At 47.1% G+C, this 15,116-nt stretch overlaps 1 protein-coding gene across 13 annotated transcripts in view; it reads right to left on the bottom strand.

The window, feature by feature from the left end:
• Positions 1 to 394: 394 nt before the first annotated feature.
• TANC1 (tetratricopeptide repeat, ankyrin repeat and coiled-coil containing 1) overlaps positions 395 to 15,116 on the bottom strand; it is a 215,019-nt gene continuing 200,297 nt past the window's right edge. For 12 of the 13 annotated variants that reach the window (XM_017657923.3, XM_017657924.3, XM_073241539.1 and 9 more), the window contains 8 exons: positions 13,776 to 13,909; positions 12,148 to 12,271; positions 11,665 to 11,840; positions 8,927 to 9,059; positions 7,946 to 8,037; positions 6,077 to 6,223; positions 4,159 to 4,259; positions 395 to 3,502 (listed from right to left, as the gene is read on the bottom strand). In XM_017657923.3, the coding sequence (XP_017513412.1) occupies positions 2,086 to 3,502; positions 4,159 to 4,259; positions 6,077 to 6,223; positions 7,946 to 8,037; positions 8,927 to 9,059; positions 11,665 to 11,840; positions 12,148 to 12,271; positions 13,776 to 13,909 (2,324 nt within the window). In that variant the 3' untranslated portion in view covers positions 395 to 2,085. The remainder of the gene's footprint in view (positions 3,503 to 4,158; positions 4,260 to 6,076; positions 6,224 to 7,945; positions 8,038 to 8,926; positions 9,060 to 11,664; positions 11,841 to 12,147; positions 12,272 to 13,775; positions 13,910 to 15,116) is intronic. The other variant, XM_036995895.2, reaches the window with a different exon arrangement.

Here is a 15,116-nt window from a genome sequence, read left to right as displayed (position 1 = left end):
TAAACGTTCATTTAGAAACTGAAATATGTGGGAATAAAGACAAACACACTCTTAACTGAAAGACAATAAAAATGTGAAGAACAAACTCTCATATTAACACACTATTCAGTGTATTGCCAAACAGTACTAATGATGTCCTACTGCCCATAAAAACACACCCAAGATTTCTGGAACAGGTAAGAAAAGTATGGAATGCTCTTCTCCACGCATTCTTCCTATTTCAGGCAAAAGGACCTTAACATTTTGAGATTTCTAAAGCTGTTACCTTGTTCTGAAAATTATTATTAAATGACATTTGGGAATATTATGATAAACAGGCTTTTCACTATTTTCATTAGGGTAACAAGATCCCCCAGGATTAAAGCTTGGCAGATAAAGTCACCAGGAAGTCTACTTCTACATTGTCTCATTTAATGCAAAACAAATTCTATTAATAGTCTTTATTCCATATGGAAAAGTACAGTAGTTGTGCAGAAATAAAACTACATAACAAGAGTAAGACGTTCACAAATATTAAGGAAACAAACAATAAATAAGCCATAGTAACAGCAGAACTCATGGAAAGCCTATAAAACATGATAAAGCTATGCAAGTACACTGTGCACACTCCGGAACAAAGGTTGAAGACACCAGAAGATTCCTATTTGTACAAAACCATAATGATGCTCACAGGAACTTCACTGTAACTACTCAGTTTTTAAAACATTCTGCAAATAACTTCCCCCCATTCTAGAAAATAAATTCCACATCCCCACATATAAAACACACTCTGACCTCTCAAACTAACATTTTAACATCCTCCCAAAAGCACACCATTTTCATATAAAAATACCTTTAAACCAAGACTCATTCCTGTACCTTATCTTTACAAATGAATAATACATCAGTTTGGACTAAAGTAGCACCTCAGAGGTGTTTGTATAAATGAGATAAAGTGCTGTTGCTGGTACACTGCTGACATGCCGTATGACACACCATCAGTGCAATAACCAGCAGCGATGAAGCTTACAAGGGACATGCTAATATATGACTTTATTTTTTTAAGCTTAACTACCTGACTTATTTACAAATTTGAATACAATTTGGCTGTTTAATATGTACAATATGTGACTATGAAGTAATGATTGTGTAATAAAGGCAATAACCAGCCATATCTTAAGTGTCTAAATTAAATACTGCCCTTAAAGGCCCTTGAAAGGCTTGTTCCAGGAGTGCTGTCATTGTTAGAAGCAGTTTTGAGAGCTAATTTACATGTTGCCAAGGATGCTGTATTCTTAGTATTTTAGCCCAAATCCAATTTGACCAGCAATCATGATTCCAAATGACTTACACTGTTTCTAAATACTAAAAACACCTTACAGCAGGAATATAGTTCCAAAAAAGGTGCTATAAAACCATTTTTAGTAAGAACTGTAACATGGAAATATATGTTTAATGCTCTTAAGGAAATTGCTATGAAGGAAACAATACTTGGATGTTCCTGAATTTTGCTTAAAAAAAAAATCAGCTATGTAACATTAGTCACACAAATTCTGCTAGAAATCACTTGGGCCTTATATCTATCTATCTATCTATCTATCTATCTATCTATATCTATATATATCTATATATATATATACACACACATATATATGTAAATTAAAATTGGAACTTGACTCAATGAAACTTGACAATCCCATCTTTCCAGAATACATCATCTGGATTTTATGTCATAAGTTAAACCTATCACTAGACATTTGCATTCTCTTAAGAAACATGATTTTACCACATAGCAAAGGCCAGGAGAAAAGTGATAAAAACCAAACAATTTTGTAAGAGAAAAGCATGAGTTAATGTCTTCTTGGCTGTCTTAAATTCTAACTTAACAGGTATAACTAATTCTGGTTAGCATTTTTATTTATGGTGACTTCTAGCTATCAAATTCAATCCCACATTTTACATATATGAATGGCATCTGATTCACCCCCAAGGAAAAAAGAGAAAAAGTATAGGCTAAATGGTAATTTTTCTCATGAAAGACCATTTAATTACCACAAGTAGCCAACACACTATTTTCCAAATTTACAAACGGGTCTGTGTGAAGGCTCACACATTGGACTCGATGAATGATCGCTTTGGTTTTGCTGAAGGGAGGTGACTCCTGTGGGCTTCATTACTGACATGAGGCTGCTGTTTAGAGATGCTTTCCTGATACAGATGAGAAGCACTTTTAGTCACCCTACTGTCTTGACAGTGGACTGGAATCTGGCACTTGTCTTCTAGCTCCTTCACCTGTGCCCCATTGTGGACACTCACACCCAGGGTAGAAACGGCACCGGCTTTGGCGTGGCTGGTATGTCCTGCTTGTCTGAGAGAGGGCTTCTCAGAGCTCGAGGACTGCAGGCCAGCTGCCGGCGGGCGTGTCGGCAGCCCCTCCGGGCCCGGACAGCGCCGAGCGCGGCTGGGAGGGTTGCTCTGCGGCTGGAACCTTGCCGTCTTATCCATGACGCCCATGAACGGGGTGCTGCGGGGCCGGTGCTCAGCCATGCTGCTCTGAACCTGGTTAACAGCTTTGTCTTTGATTCGAGCTTCTGGTCCTGAGATCCTGAAGCCATCTGAAAAACTGCTGCTTGAAGTCAAACTACTGGTTGAACTTGACATCTTTATGCTGCTAGATGGAGAACCTGAAGAGCTTGAGCTGGTGAGAGAAGCTGGGTGCCGCATGTCGCTGCAGCTCCCAGGCCCGCCTTGGTGGAGAGGAGCTACATCCACAGCCACAGAGGCATGAGACAGAAGCCTCTCCGCGGTTCTTACCTTGCTCGGTAAAGGAACAGCGCCACTCTCACCGGGCTGCAGCTGCACGCTGTGGCTGGGGCCCAGCTGGTCCCCCACCTGGCCCGAACCAGCTCCCACAGCGGAGGGACCCGTGCCCTCTAAATGCTGGTTTCTGCTGCCGGCAGGAGCTGCGGAGACCCTACCCGGCATGGGACTCGGGGGAAGGTTCTGAGACGAGGCCAGAACTTTTGTGCTACTGTTTCTCACGCCAGACTGTCCAGACCCCAAATGTTGGCTGGTTTTCACTATCTGTGCCTGCTTTGGCTGCATGACCAACCCTGGCTGAGCCATTGGCTCCCTTGGGGCCTTACTGGTTCCTGGCCTATTCTGTGGTGATACTGGCCTTATTTTGGATTGTAACCCTTCTTGAAGGTTTCGGATATATGGGGAGGGGAAAGATGAAGATGGCTGGCACTTGGGAGTCAGGGAGATGGATCCTTCCTGGGGAGAAGTTTCTTCTTCGGCCTCCTTGAGATGAAGGTGGTCGTCTGCTCCTGGGGCTGGGGCGTCCTCCTCATCATCTGAATCATTGGCTGGGGCTGGGGGTGGGCACTGCTGTTTAGGCTGCTGGCTCCTCTGGAGCTGCTTGCATTCCTCTTCTACACGGGCTAAGAGCCTCTTGATTTCCTGATTGGTGGGACAGAGCTTCACAGCTTCCCTCAGGTCAGCCAGGGCTGCCACAAACTGCCTTTATATTAAAACGGAGGAATAATTACAAGCCAAGTAAGAACATGCTCTGAACGTAACTTCATAAAATAGCTAAACGGAAAGAAGGCAGCTGAGAGAGTTTTGAACAATTACTGTGGTGGACAGAACCCATTTAACTAGCTTGGAGTTGCTCAGCTAAGAGGGAATACTGAATTCTAACCTAGATCCGGGCAACTCCAGGGCCCTGCTATCTCTGTAAAGATCACTGGGCCGGGAATGAGGAAGGTGTCCACTGGTGGGCATCATGATTACCCTCCCCATCCCGTCTCACCACCCACCTCATGCAAAAGTCTTATCTGACTCCTCCTTGCTCCCCCTCACCATCCCTTGACGTCTCTGGTTGGCAGCTCCACTAACAATATGGGCTAAACAATCTAGGAGCTTTATGTTGTAGTGTCAGCTGGGGTGGAGGGGAAAAATAGTTGTTGAAATGTCAGGAGAAAATAAACCTTCCGTCACTACTAATAATATCCCCTACTGTGCCTCTTGGAACCTACCAACTTAGTATACAAAGGAATGAGGGGCATCTGAGTAGTGCTTATCTGAGCCAGGAGCCCTCAAAGTCCACCAGCAGCTCAAACATCACAGAAACAGAAGGCGGCTTCTCTACTCCCGCTATTTCACCCCAGACAGTACCTGCTATTTCTCTTCGCTCTTGCTCTGGCATAAAAGGCTTCATAGGACTTGGGCTTCAATTCAAGAGCCTTGGAAGCAAATTCTTCTGCCATGCCAAAGTCCTGGTGTCAATATTTAAATACAAGAGTCAAAACAAGCACTGAAACAAGATTACAGGCAACATTTTAGTAGCAGTTTTGTTCTCAAGGTTAGCAGAGAATGTGGAATAATTTGGGAGAGACATGAATGGCGAGTTTGGTGGTTTTGTTTAGTTTTAAAGTTAGAAGAAAGTCAAAGCTTATTAATATTACTAACAGAAGAAACCAGTCGAGAAGCAAAAATTGGTGACTCAGGAAAGAGAGCACAGTGACAGAAGCAGTGCATCAAAAGGGAAGAGCAAGACACATGAAAAGATGCTCCACATCGCTTGTCATCAGAGAAATGCAAATTAAAACCACAATGAGATATCACCTCACACCAGTAAGGATCACCAAACACAACCATCCAAAAGACAAACAACAAATGTTGGCGAGGTTGTGGAGAAAGGGGAACCTTCCTACACTGCTGGTGGGAATGTAAATTAGTTCAACCATTGTGGAAAGCAGTATGGAGGTTCCTCAAAAAGCTCAAAATAGAAATACCATTTGACCCAGGAATTCCACTCCTAGGAATTTACCCCAAGAATGCAGCACTCCAGTTTGAAAAAGACAGATGCACCCCTATGTTTATCTCTGCACTATTTACAATAGCCAAGATATGGAAGCAACCTAAATGTCCATCAGTAGATGAATGGATAAAGAAGATGTGGTACATATACACAATGGAATACTATTCAGCCATAAGAAAAAAACAAATCCTACCATTCGCAACAACATGGATGGAGCTAGAGTGTTTTATGCTCAGTGAAATAAGCCAGGCGGAGAAAGACAAGTACCAAATGATTTCACTCATATGTGGAGTATAAGAACAAAAGAAAACTGAAGGAACAAAACAGCAGCAGAATCACAGAACACAAGAGTGGACTAACAGTTACCAAAGGGAAAGGGACTGGGGAGGATGGGTGGGAAGGGAGGGATAAGGGTGGGAAAAGAAGAAAGGGGGCCTTACGATTAGCATGTATAGTGTGTGGGGGGGCATGGGGAGGGCTGTGCAACACAGAGAAGACAAATAGTGATTTTATAGCATCTTACTATGTTGATGGACAGTGACTGTGAACGGGGATGTGGGGGGGACTTGGTGAAGGGGGAGCCTAGTAAACAAAATGTCCTTCATGTAATCGTAGATAAATGATACCAAAAAAAAAGAGAGAAGAGCAGATGGAACCCAGTGCACCAGTGGAGAGGCCAGCCTCAAAGGGGCCTAGATGCTGCCTCCACTGTAACAGGAAGGAGAGTGGGCGGCACAGAAGCACACAGGTCAATAGAATTGGTGCTACGAGGAAGAAGTTTAAAAGTAGTAGAAGAAAGAAGTACTGAGACAAATCTAGTTACTAGTTACAAATTAACTGTGTTAACTACTATTAATTACAAATTCACCAGTTACTGGCATAGTCAGAACAAACATAATAAACAGTAGGCAGATTATAACACATCTGTGTTGAGCTTTATGATGCCCTTTGCTTTTGCATCTGAGGATGGGCCACTCATGACAATGTCAACAACATACAGTTGGGAAGGGGGGGAGGAGCAGTTTGCATTTGCTTCCCACCACTCGGGCAGAGCAAACAGCAAACTGTACCCAAGTGCATTCTCTCAACATCTTGAGAGGTGGGTAGTGACAGTGACCAAATCACGGTCATCCAAGAGAAGCAGCTTCCCGTAGACAGGCTCACAGAAACGTGCAAATCAGATGGGTGGCCCCACAATTTGGAAGGGACAGCCTATACCACTCTGAAAACATTCCATTGTTAAAAGGATCGGAATAAGGGGCCACAGCTTACATTTGTCTTTCTTCGGCAGCGAGACAAATTGAGATAGAGAGAAACTCGTAGTTCATTGAACAGTCTCATGTCCTCTCCAAATCCTTCTCGAGGAAACTTCCGTAAGGCATATTGGTACCTCTGGGTTGCTTCTTTCATTTTCCCTTTCTAGGATTAAAAAATCACAGAAATTGATCCTTTTCCAGAGGCTCCAAGATGAATAAGCTCCCATAACCTACAGACTCTGTTGAGGTTATTCTTCCATCACCAAAACCTGCTGCAAGGACCACGACGAGTAGGTGCCGCAGCCACAACCAGCACCTGGGTGTGAGCATGTTTCTGCAATATGGGCCTCACACAGTAAGAATGAGGCTGGTTTTACAGGAAGGGGTCTATAAATCGACAAACTGATAACTACCCATTTTAATACATCAGATTGCCTTCTCTGTTACATATTTTTGAGAGCCATCTCATGAATGATCTCTCATCTAAAGATATTTTAATGCTAAATGTAATAAAAATAAAATGAAAAAAGATGCAGTTCCCTAAGGCAAGCAGAGTCTTGTGGATACACCCAGAGCTCACTACAAAATAATAATTTTTCTTTTAAGAGGAACTAAAGCAGGGGCTTAAAAATCAGAACAGCACCACGCGTCAAATTTTCAAGGCTAAAGAAATCCATTTGCTCCATTAGTTCTGTCGCCCAGCAGGTATGAAGTCTGTTGAAAATGGCTTGGTATTTCTAACATAATTGCCTACCAAAATTCATATTAAATCCACTTCAGAGCCACAACAATATACACTCTGAACTCAATTTCAAACTGATTCCAATCCAGGAACCCTGCTGGGTCATGATATAGGCCTATTTATTTATTGTTATTAAAAAAAAAAGGGAAGAAACTAAAACATAGCAAAGAGCCTCATGGTAAAAAGGATTAAAATCCTTTTTGTAGGATTTGTCATAATGTAGGGGCTTTGTGTTCATTTGTCTTAATGTAGGGGCCTTTTCACATTATTTTAATTCTGTCTAATCACATACCTGGAAAGAATCTATGTAAATGGCCTAAGCATCTATTGAAACCAGGCAGACTACAGCTTCTGGGCCAGTCTGGCCTGCCACCTGTTTTCACACATACAAATACAGTCTGACTGGGACACAACTGCCTTCAATCGCTTAGGTATTAACTGTGGCTGCTTTTATGCCATAACAGCAAAGCTGAGTAGCTGTGACAGAGACCATATAGCAAAGCCTAATGTATTTACTATTTGGCCCTTTACAGAAGAAGTCTGCTGCCCTCTGCTATAAATACACTGATGACTTCCTTTGGAAATTTTAAAGTCAAATTTATATTTTGATATTTCTAAGGGAAGATGGGAAAAAAACTAACTCAGTTTTCTGAGTATTATATATTACTTGACTACCTTAAGTAAAAATATCTCTAGAAACAGTTTCAAATGCCAGAAGCTTATACATATTAATGAGATAATAAAGCCTTGAGAGACTTGATGATTCTCTTCTGAAAATGTCTCCTGGGCGTCCCTTTCTCGTGTGTCTCATGACTCTGCTAAGGCATCTCCTGTATGATGTGCCGGTTAAACCAGAAGTAACTCCGCTTTCACAGCAAGGCTTCGGGCTGTAAGTCACAGTAATAGCCACAAGGATTCGCTCAGAAATAATGGTTTTCAGACACAAAGAAAAGTGCTTCCTACCTTGAAGATTCTACTGTTAAGATATTAAAGCCTGGGCACAAGGCCAGGTTAGCAGCTCTTGCAAACTGAATTAAAGCAGGGCTGCATGCATCCCGTGCAGCAGCAGTTAGAGCCATTACGCACAGTGAAGGGTTGCTCACAGGCCAGTGCCCCATCACAGAACAGGGTGATACCACTTACTTTGTACATCACATTTCCTTCCTCCATCAATTTCTGTAAAAGTATAATCAGAATATCAGGTTTGGAAGTAGCCATCGCCCAAGCAGCATTTCCTGAAAAACAAACACGCATTCAGCGGTCCTGCAGGAAAGGAATTCAACACGGCTGCGACCCAGCACAGCCCGGATCACACAGAGCAGACGCCCCGCTGCAGACGACCACTGCTTCTGGGTCCTGCAGGCCTCCAGACGGCGAACGGGGAGGGAAAGGGGGCGCGACACCGGGGGGGCGCTGATCTGCCTTATGCTGAACTAAGCACTTCAGAGGGAAACTGTGCCCGGCACAAACTGTTACTCTGGTGAAAACGGGCTGGGAAACTAAGGCATCCATCGGAGCAGGCAGGACCCACCCCCCTTTGTCAATAAGGATTTGGGGGGCGGGACTTGATCACGAGAGGCTCGGGCATGATCTCCTTAGTCTCTCGCAGGGCCCATGCCTGCTGGCAGGTGATGGCATGCGGTGCCTTCCTCCCCGGGCACCCGCGGCTCAGGACCTCTGCCCTCAGCTCAAGCCCTCGGGCCTTCCCAGGTCCGCCGTCCCCAGTAGGGCCCATAACCTCCCCCGACAGGCACTACTGGGACTGCCACACCCCCGCCCGACAGCCTGCACGCTCCAGAGGAGCGGTTCTCACACTCAGGCGCTCACGGGAGCTCCTGTGCGCTTCCTCGCCCACCAACACCCCCGCCCCCCCCCACCCCGGTCGGCTCCCAGGCACCCCTGACACTGCCATTCCCAACTGTCCTCCATAGCTGGCCTCTGCCTTCCGCCTCCACTGGCAGTAACACTACGTACTACTTAAACATTTCGGTGGCTGTGATCACGTGAGCCCCGGAAGGCGAGGAAAAAGTATCTCCCCTTTTGAAGGTAACTCTTTACAGTGTTCAGTGTACTCTAACCTGACGCTAAGCACCCTCTCGCTGCTGAACTGAGGTGCTTACTGACCCAGTTTTGCTCCTTTCCTCAGCAGGGTAACCACTACAGATGTGTTACGACAGCCAATGGCTCTGTCCAAGGGACGCATACCGCTGTGGTCCACGTGCTCAATCACGGCCCCCTTCTCAACCAGGTACAGCACCTGCAGGGGGGACAACAGAGGCCCTGAGGGGCGGCTGGGGGCAGGAGCGCTGCGGCTCACCGCCCCCACGCTGCGGTGTCGGACGGAGCCCGGCAGTCTCAGCCTCCCTCCGATCGATCGTAGATGCCTAGGGCCGCTAGGGATCCCAGAAGGGAAATGAAGAATGCGGAACAGAAGGGGAGCTGCAGTGCACCAGGAAAACCTGCTCTGTTAAAGTGACTTTGCTACCAGTAACGAGGAGCAGGTGTGCACTCCAGAGGGAGCACTCATATGCCACCCCACTTCCCAGGCAACAGAGATGAGACACAGTCACCTTTGCATCGCTAATTACTTGGGAGGCAGAAGAAAAGCTCCCATGTGCTAGTAGGCTATGGTAACAGGTCCTTCAGAAACACTGAGATCCACACGGCCTGGAGAGAGGGAGCTGGGGGTCAGGCAGACCCAATTATAACTCACTTAAGGAAAGAGACTTTAATTATCAGGACTACAAAGCTGGCAAGTTTGGGACCATGGTGCACAGACTGACTTGATGCAATAAAACAGCCATCACATGGACCAGAGAACCTAGGAAACCTCTTTGGCCTTTAATCGCCCTACTCACCAGGTGAGTCTACAGCCAGCCTAGACTTTCACGTGCATCTGACAGAGCCTCCCAGTCTATACACTGCTCAAAAGGACACTAGAGGGATTAATACCCAGAACACACAAAAAATTCCTCCAACACAACAACAAAGAACCCAAATAACCAAATGGTAAAACAGGCACAGGATCTGAACAGACATTGCTCCAAAGATGACATACAAATGGCCAACAAGATGGTGAGAGAATGCTCAACATCACTGTTCATCAGGGAAATGCCGATCAGAACATCAGAACCACACTGAGATGCCACTTCACATTGTTAGGGGGGCTGCTACCAGATAAGCTTTGGAGAAGAATGTGGAGAAGCAGGAACTCTTGTGCACTGTTGGTGGGAATAAAAAAATGGTACTAGTATGTATGGAAGGACTTCAAAAAACTGAAAACAGAATTAACTATTTGATCCAGCAATCCTACGTCTGAGTTATATCCAAAAGAAAATGGACAGATCTTGAAGAATTTGCAGGATCTCAAAGAGACATCTGCACACCCATGTTCACGACAGACAAGAAGCAGAAGCGACCCAAGCGTCCACTGATGGATGAAGGGATACATACAACTTGGCATATACACACGATGGAACATTATTCAGTCTTAAAAAGCAGGCAAGTCTGACACATGGTATATAACATGGGTGAACCTTTGAGACATTATACCAAGTGAAATAAGCCAGTTTCAAAAGGGCACATATTGTATGATCCCACTTATACGAGGTACCTACAGCAGTCATCTCATAGAGACTGAGAGTAGAAAGGTGGTCACCAGAGGCTGGGGGAAGGAGGAATGAGGACTTGTCATTTCATGGGTACAGAGTTTTAGTTTTACAAGATACAAGAGTCTGGCTGCTCACTGCACAACAATATGAAATGCACTTAGCATAACTGAACTCTTCACTTAGCAATGGTTTAAGATGGTAAATTTTACATTTTTTTTTTACCACAATGAAAAAAAATGACTAGAACGCTAAGCTTCTTCACTCTCTAATGTTGATGAGCTTCAGGGTTTGGTAAGGTAGCATGAGCTGAAAAATACAAGTGTGGATATGTGAAGTTTCGTTAAACAGCTGTTTTTGCAAAATCAACATTAGGAACAATTTACAATGTCCAGGAAATTGAGACCACTTAACTCTAACATTATGGCCTTTAAAAGCATCAAGGCACAGATGTGCAGGTTGATGATGGCTTTTGCTCCAAGGTCCACAGCTTCTAGCAACACAATGCCTCTCCAGTGAATCCTCATATTTGACATACTTAACTATTCAAAAATGACAACTCACAAGGAGCTGAACATGCCTCTAGCACTTGCCTGGGAAGTGGAATCACATAAAGACATCGTTTCTGCCTTGAAAAACATTTTGTAGATTGTAGTTTATTAAGGCTTTATCCTTTCATTACTCAGACAGGCATTTGGCAAAGAGATAAGGAGAGTACCTTAGGTACTTTATATTATTTCTAGACACTGCCACACAGATTAAAAAACAAACCAGCTAATTATTTGATTGGTAACTTCTCATACGTATGAGAAAGTGTTTTTATAAATAGGAATTCTATTTATATGTATCACTCTAAGAAAATAAAACCACATAAATGCAGTCTGTAATCACACATTTTAAAGCTTTTAAGAGTCTACTAAAATCCTTACTACCGTTCTGGAATACACTGCATGCCAAAGAATTAGAGACGAATGAAAGACATGCATGGCACCCACGCACGGAGTGAGCGCTGTCAGGCACGTGCACTCAGGAATGGTCAGCAGGTTCTGTGCAGTGCGGCCAGCACACAGGTGGATGGACATGAGCAGCCAGGAAAAGGGAAGATAAGGTTCAAGGAAAAACTGCCCAAACTCTGTCCAGGAGGGGCTGCTCTGCAGACAACAGAGGCTTTGCTGGGAGATTACTTCCTTGCCTATAGGGACCAGGGCAAACCGGTCCCAACATGGGCACAGTGGACCGCCTGCAGGTACCCACCGTCTCCGAGTCACCGTAGAAGGCGGCCAGGTCCAAGGGAGTGCGGCCGTTCTTGTCCATCTGATCTATTTCGGCTCCTTCCTCAACCAGAAACTGGACCACTGCCCTGTGACCTTTCAGACAAGCCCAGCTTAACGCCGACAGACCCTCTTTGTCCAGGGAAGAAAGCGTGGCACCTGAAAGAAAAGCCCGTTCACAGGACGTGAGCTCGGGCAAGATGAGGCCCAGCAGCAGACCGTTTCTGGCCCACACACCCGGCCTGGAGCACCGCCATCAGGCGCTGGGAAATGGGAGGCTGACTGGCAAAGCCCCACTGGGGGCACCGAGCAAGGGTGCAGGCTTCGCTACCAATTCCCTCTACTGGCGACAGGTTAGAACGCCTCCAGCACGGGGCTCAAAATGTCAGTGAGGGAGCACCCGAGGGCTCACCAAGCCCTTCTCTGCCTGCCCAGGGGGAACCTGCAGGGCCGGCAGCACTGCTACCTTCAGAAAGGAGGAACTCCACGGTGCTCAAGTGCCCTTCGCAAGCGGCCACCATGAGGGGCGTCCGGCCCTGCTTGTCACTCAGGTTCACGTCACAGCCGTGGCCCAACAGCAGCCGAATGACCTGAAAAACGCTCGGGATTATAATCTTCCTGCTGCATTTCAAGTCACATTCTCTCTACCCGGGTGGGATTTTCCACCTTCAGAAGTACTAAAAGGATCCTCTTCTCTTAAAAACCCCTCTAAGTTGCATGATTAGTGGGGCCTGTAAAATATTCCTATTGTGTTCCTTTAAACAGAATCTTCTTCCAAATTAATACTCCTCTGAACAGGCCCGATTCATTGTTGTATCTATAAAACATGCACATTCAAGGTGGGCACAGCAATTGGGAGCAGGGGGGATGCCAATAATGATCAAGTAGTGACCAGACAGCCAGGCAGGGCACAGGGGACACACGAGCAGAACTGATGGAGGGCGAGCATGGCATGGCTCCCGCGGTGGTGCCGGGCCACCTTCTGCAGTGAGGAAGGGCCCAGGGTGAGGGAGGTGGGGCACAGTCTACAGTCACCCACAATACGAAGTGGCCTGCTTTTCTAAAACTCGGCTTGGCAGGTGGCGTGATTGGGCGATTTTTAGTAAAGCTTCCTGGAGGGCATTCTCAGACACAGAACCACGCTTTTAAGTGGTAAGGGTGATAAGGTTGGGGAACAAAACCAAAACACGAGAAAGCCATCTCACAGCACCACTGTCTCAGAGGTAACTGCTTTATGGGGGGCCAGCGGGAGGGTTGCCCAGTCTCCCTTCTTCTGGTGTGGTATTTGTTAAACCCCTGTAACTGGAAGTAGCACATTCCCATTGCTGTCTTGTTCCTGATGCCTGACAAGTGCTCTCCAAACCTCCCCATGACTGAGGAAGCCTGGAGACTAGGAGAGGGCACCGCAGAGGGGTGATGAGGGGGACAGAATGGGTGGTACAAACAAGCTCTAGGGAATGGAAAGAGGAAAAGCCAAAATCTTCTTGGCAGGGAGCTCACAGATCCTGACCGAGGAGCTCTAGGAATCGGGAGGGACGCAATTCCAGGATGCAAATGGGTCTAGAAACGCTCCCTGTCACGGACATGGTCAGATCCATCTGCGACTGTGTGTACCTTGGAACCAGGCCTGGAGATGGTACAGGGCTGCTGTTCATAACTGAAGGAACAAGTGACTTAACCACTGCTCTCAAGGACCCCCTGCTCCCTCAGATTAAAGGGAGCACACGTTCCCCGCAGTGAAGGCAGGCGGCCTGGGCTCCAGCACCACACAGGAGGGAAATGTGTCCTTTTCCAACGAGCACCACGAGCCCCTCTTCTTCCCAGTATGTTGGACAGATGAGGGACATTTGTGTCACTACCCACCCCATCTCCCCAGCCCAGTTAGAAGGAGGCAGCTATGTGTCCCTACGCTGGTTACCAGCCTTCCTCCTGGCGAGCAGCGTACAGGGCTGGCTGTGTTAGCCGGTCACATGTTTGCCTTGATCTAGCAGTATCGACAGTGCGAGCAGAAAGGGACAGGGCTCCAGGGCACACGGGCCACACTGAGCTCTGCCCCCCTCATTGTTTCTGAGGCATTCAGGGGCCCCCAGGTACCGGCCAATGTCCCTGGCGTGCTGCACAAAACAGCGGCGGGACGCCTCTCCTGTTAGTCCGAGACACAGCAGCTCCGTGCGCCAGCAGCAGCTCGCAGACCTCCAGCTTGCCTCGTCCGGCAGCCGCGGTCAGGGCTAAAGGGAAGGCACAGGGGAGGGGCGGGCCGTTAGTAGGTGGCGGCTGCAAGTGGCCACAAAGTCTGTGACACTCCTCCCGTTGAGAGGAAGGGGACTGCGGATCCTACGCCCTTGCATCTGGGTGGGCTTTGTGATGGGATGGCTTTGACCAACAGAAAACAGCAGAAAACCAGTGCGTTGGCCCACGCCAGAGACGGCAATGGCACTGCCTCGGACACTCGTGCCTGGAACCCAGACACCACGCTGTGAGCAAGGCCGAGCATGAAACCCACCGGAGGCGCCAGGCCGTCGTGGGGATGCCAGTCCCAGACAAGCTCTCAGCAGCAGCAGTCAGCAACACATGGCCAACCATGTGCGTTCACCACCCTGGGAAGGGACCCCAGACCCGCTAAAGCTATGAGAATGCAGAAGGGCCATCCCTGTTGAACCTGGTCCAAATTACAGATTTAGAAGCACTAAGATCTTTTTTATTGTTGTTTTTTTCCACAGCAAGAAATAACCAGATTATAGTGCAACACAAAGACAGGGTCAGTCGGCAGTGTCCAGTCCAGCCTCCCACTCTAAAATACTAAATTTCAATCAACAGGAACTAATAATTCCTGAGGCGGTCAAGAGTGTACTGCATCATTCCTGCCTTTATGGAACTTAGAGTCCCGGTAACACGTCAGGAGTCTGGATTAAGAATGTCAAGAAAGCAAGACCGGGGAATAGGGGGTCTGACTGTAGAGGGCCTTGGGTGCCTGAACAGCCAGGTGGGCCCCGACACAGTGAGCAGCCCTGGAAGCCAGGGCACTGCGGGGAGGCTGGCCAAGGGGGAGACAAAAACAGCTTGAAGGGGAAGGGACTACGGGGCAAGGGTTCTCATGATGCCCCCCTCGTGGTGCTGGTGCCTCCCCAGCCCCAAGTCATGATTCATGACGGGGGGCTGATAAAAAGAGGGGCCTCTGTTAGGACACATGCATCACCATCCTGAGGAAAGGACAGTAGTAGGTTGCAAGGTCAAACCCTGGCCAGCAAGACAGGCTCCCAGGGCAGAAGAGGACAGGAAGGGGCTGATGGGGGAGATGGAGCCCTGCTGAGGGCGTGTCTGCAACAGGGGAGCTGGCGAGGGCGCGTCACTGCAGCTCTCTTCCTGGAGCCAGCCCGAGGCGACTTTGTTTTTAAATATAGCTTCACACCTACAAATTTCCAACTTCTGGAACAG

The sequence above is a fragment of the Manis javanica genome, chromosome 7 (genome assembly GCF_040802235.1).
Source record: "Manis javanica isolate MJ-LG chromosome 7, MJ_LKY, whole genome shotgun sequence".
Classification (NCBI taxonomy): Eukaryota; Metazoa; Chordata; class Mammalia; order Pholidota; family Manidae; genus Manis; species Manis javanica.
This window is presented reverse-complemented; position numbering and strand designations above follow the sequence as displayed.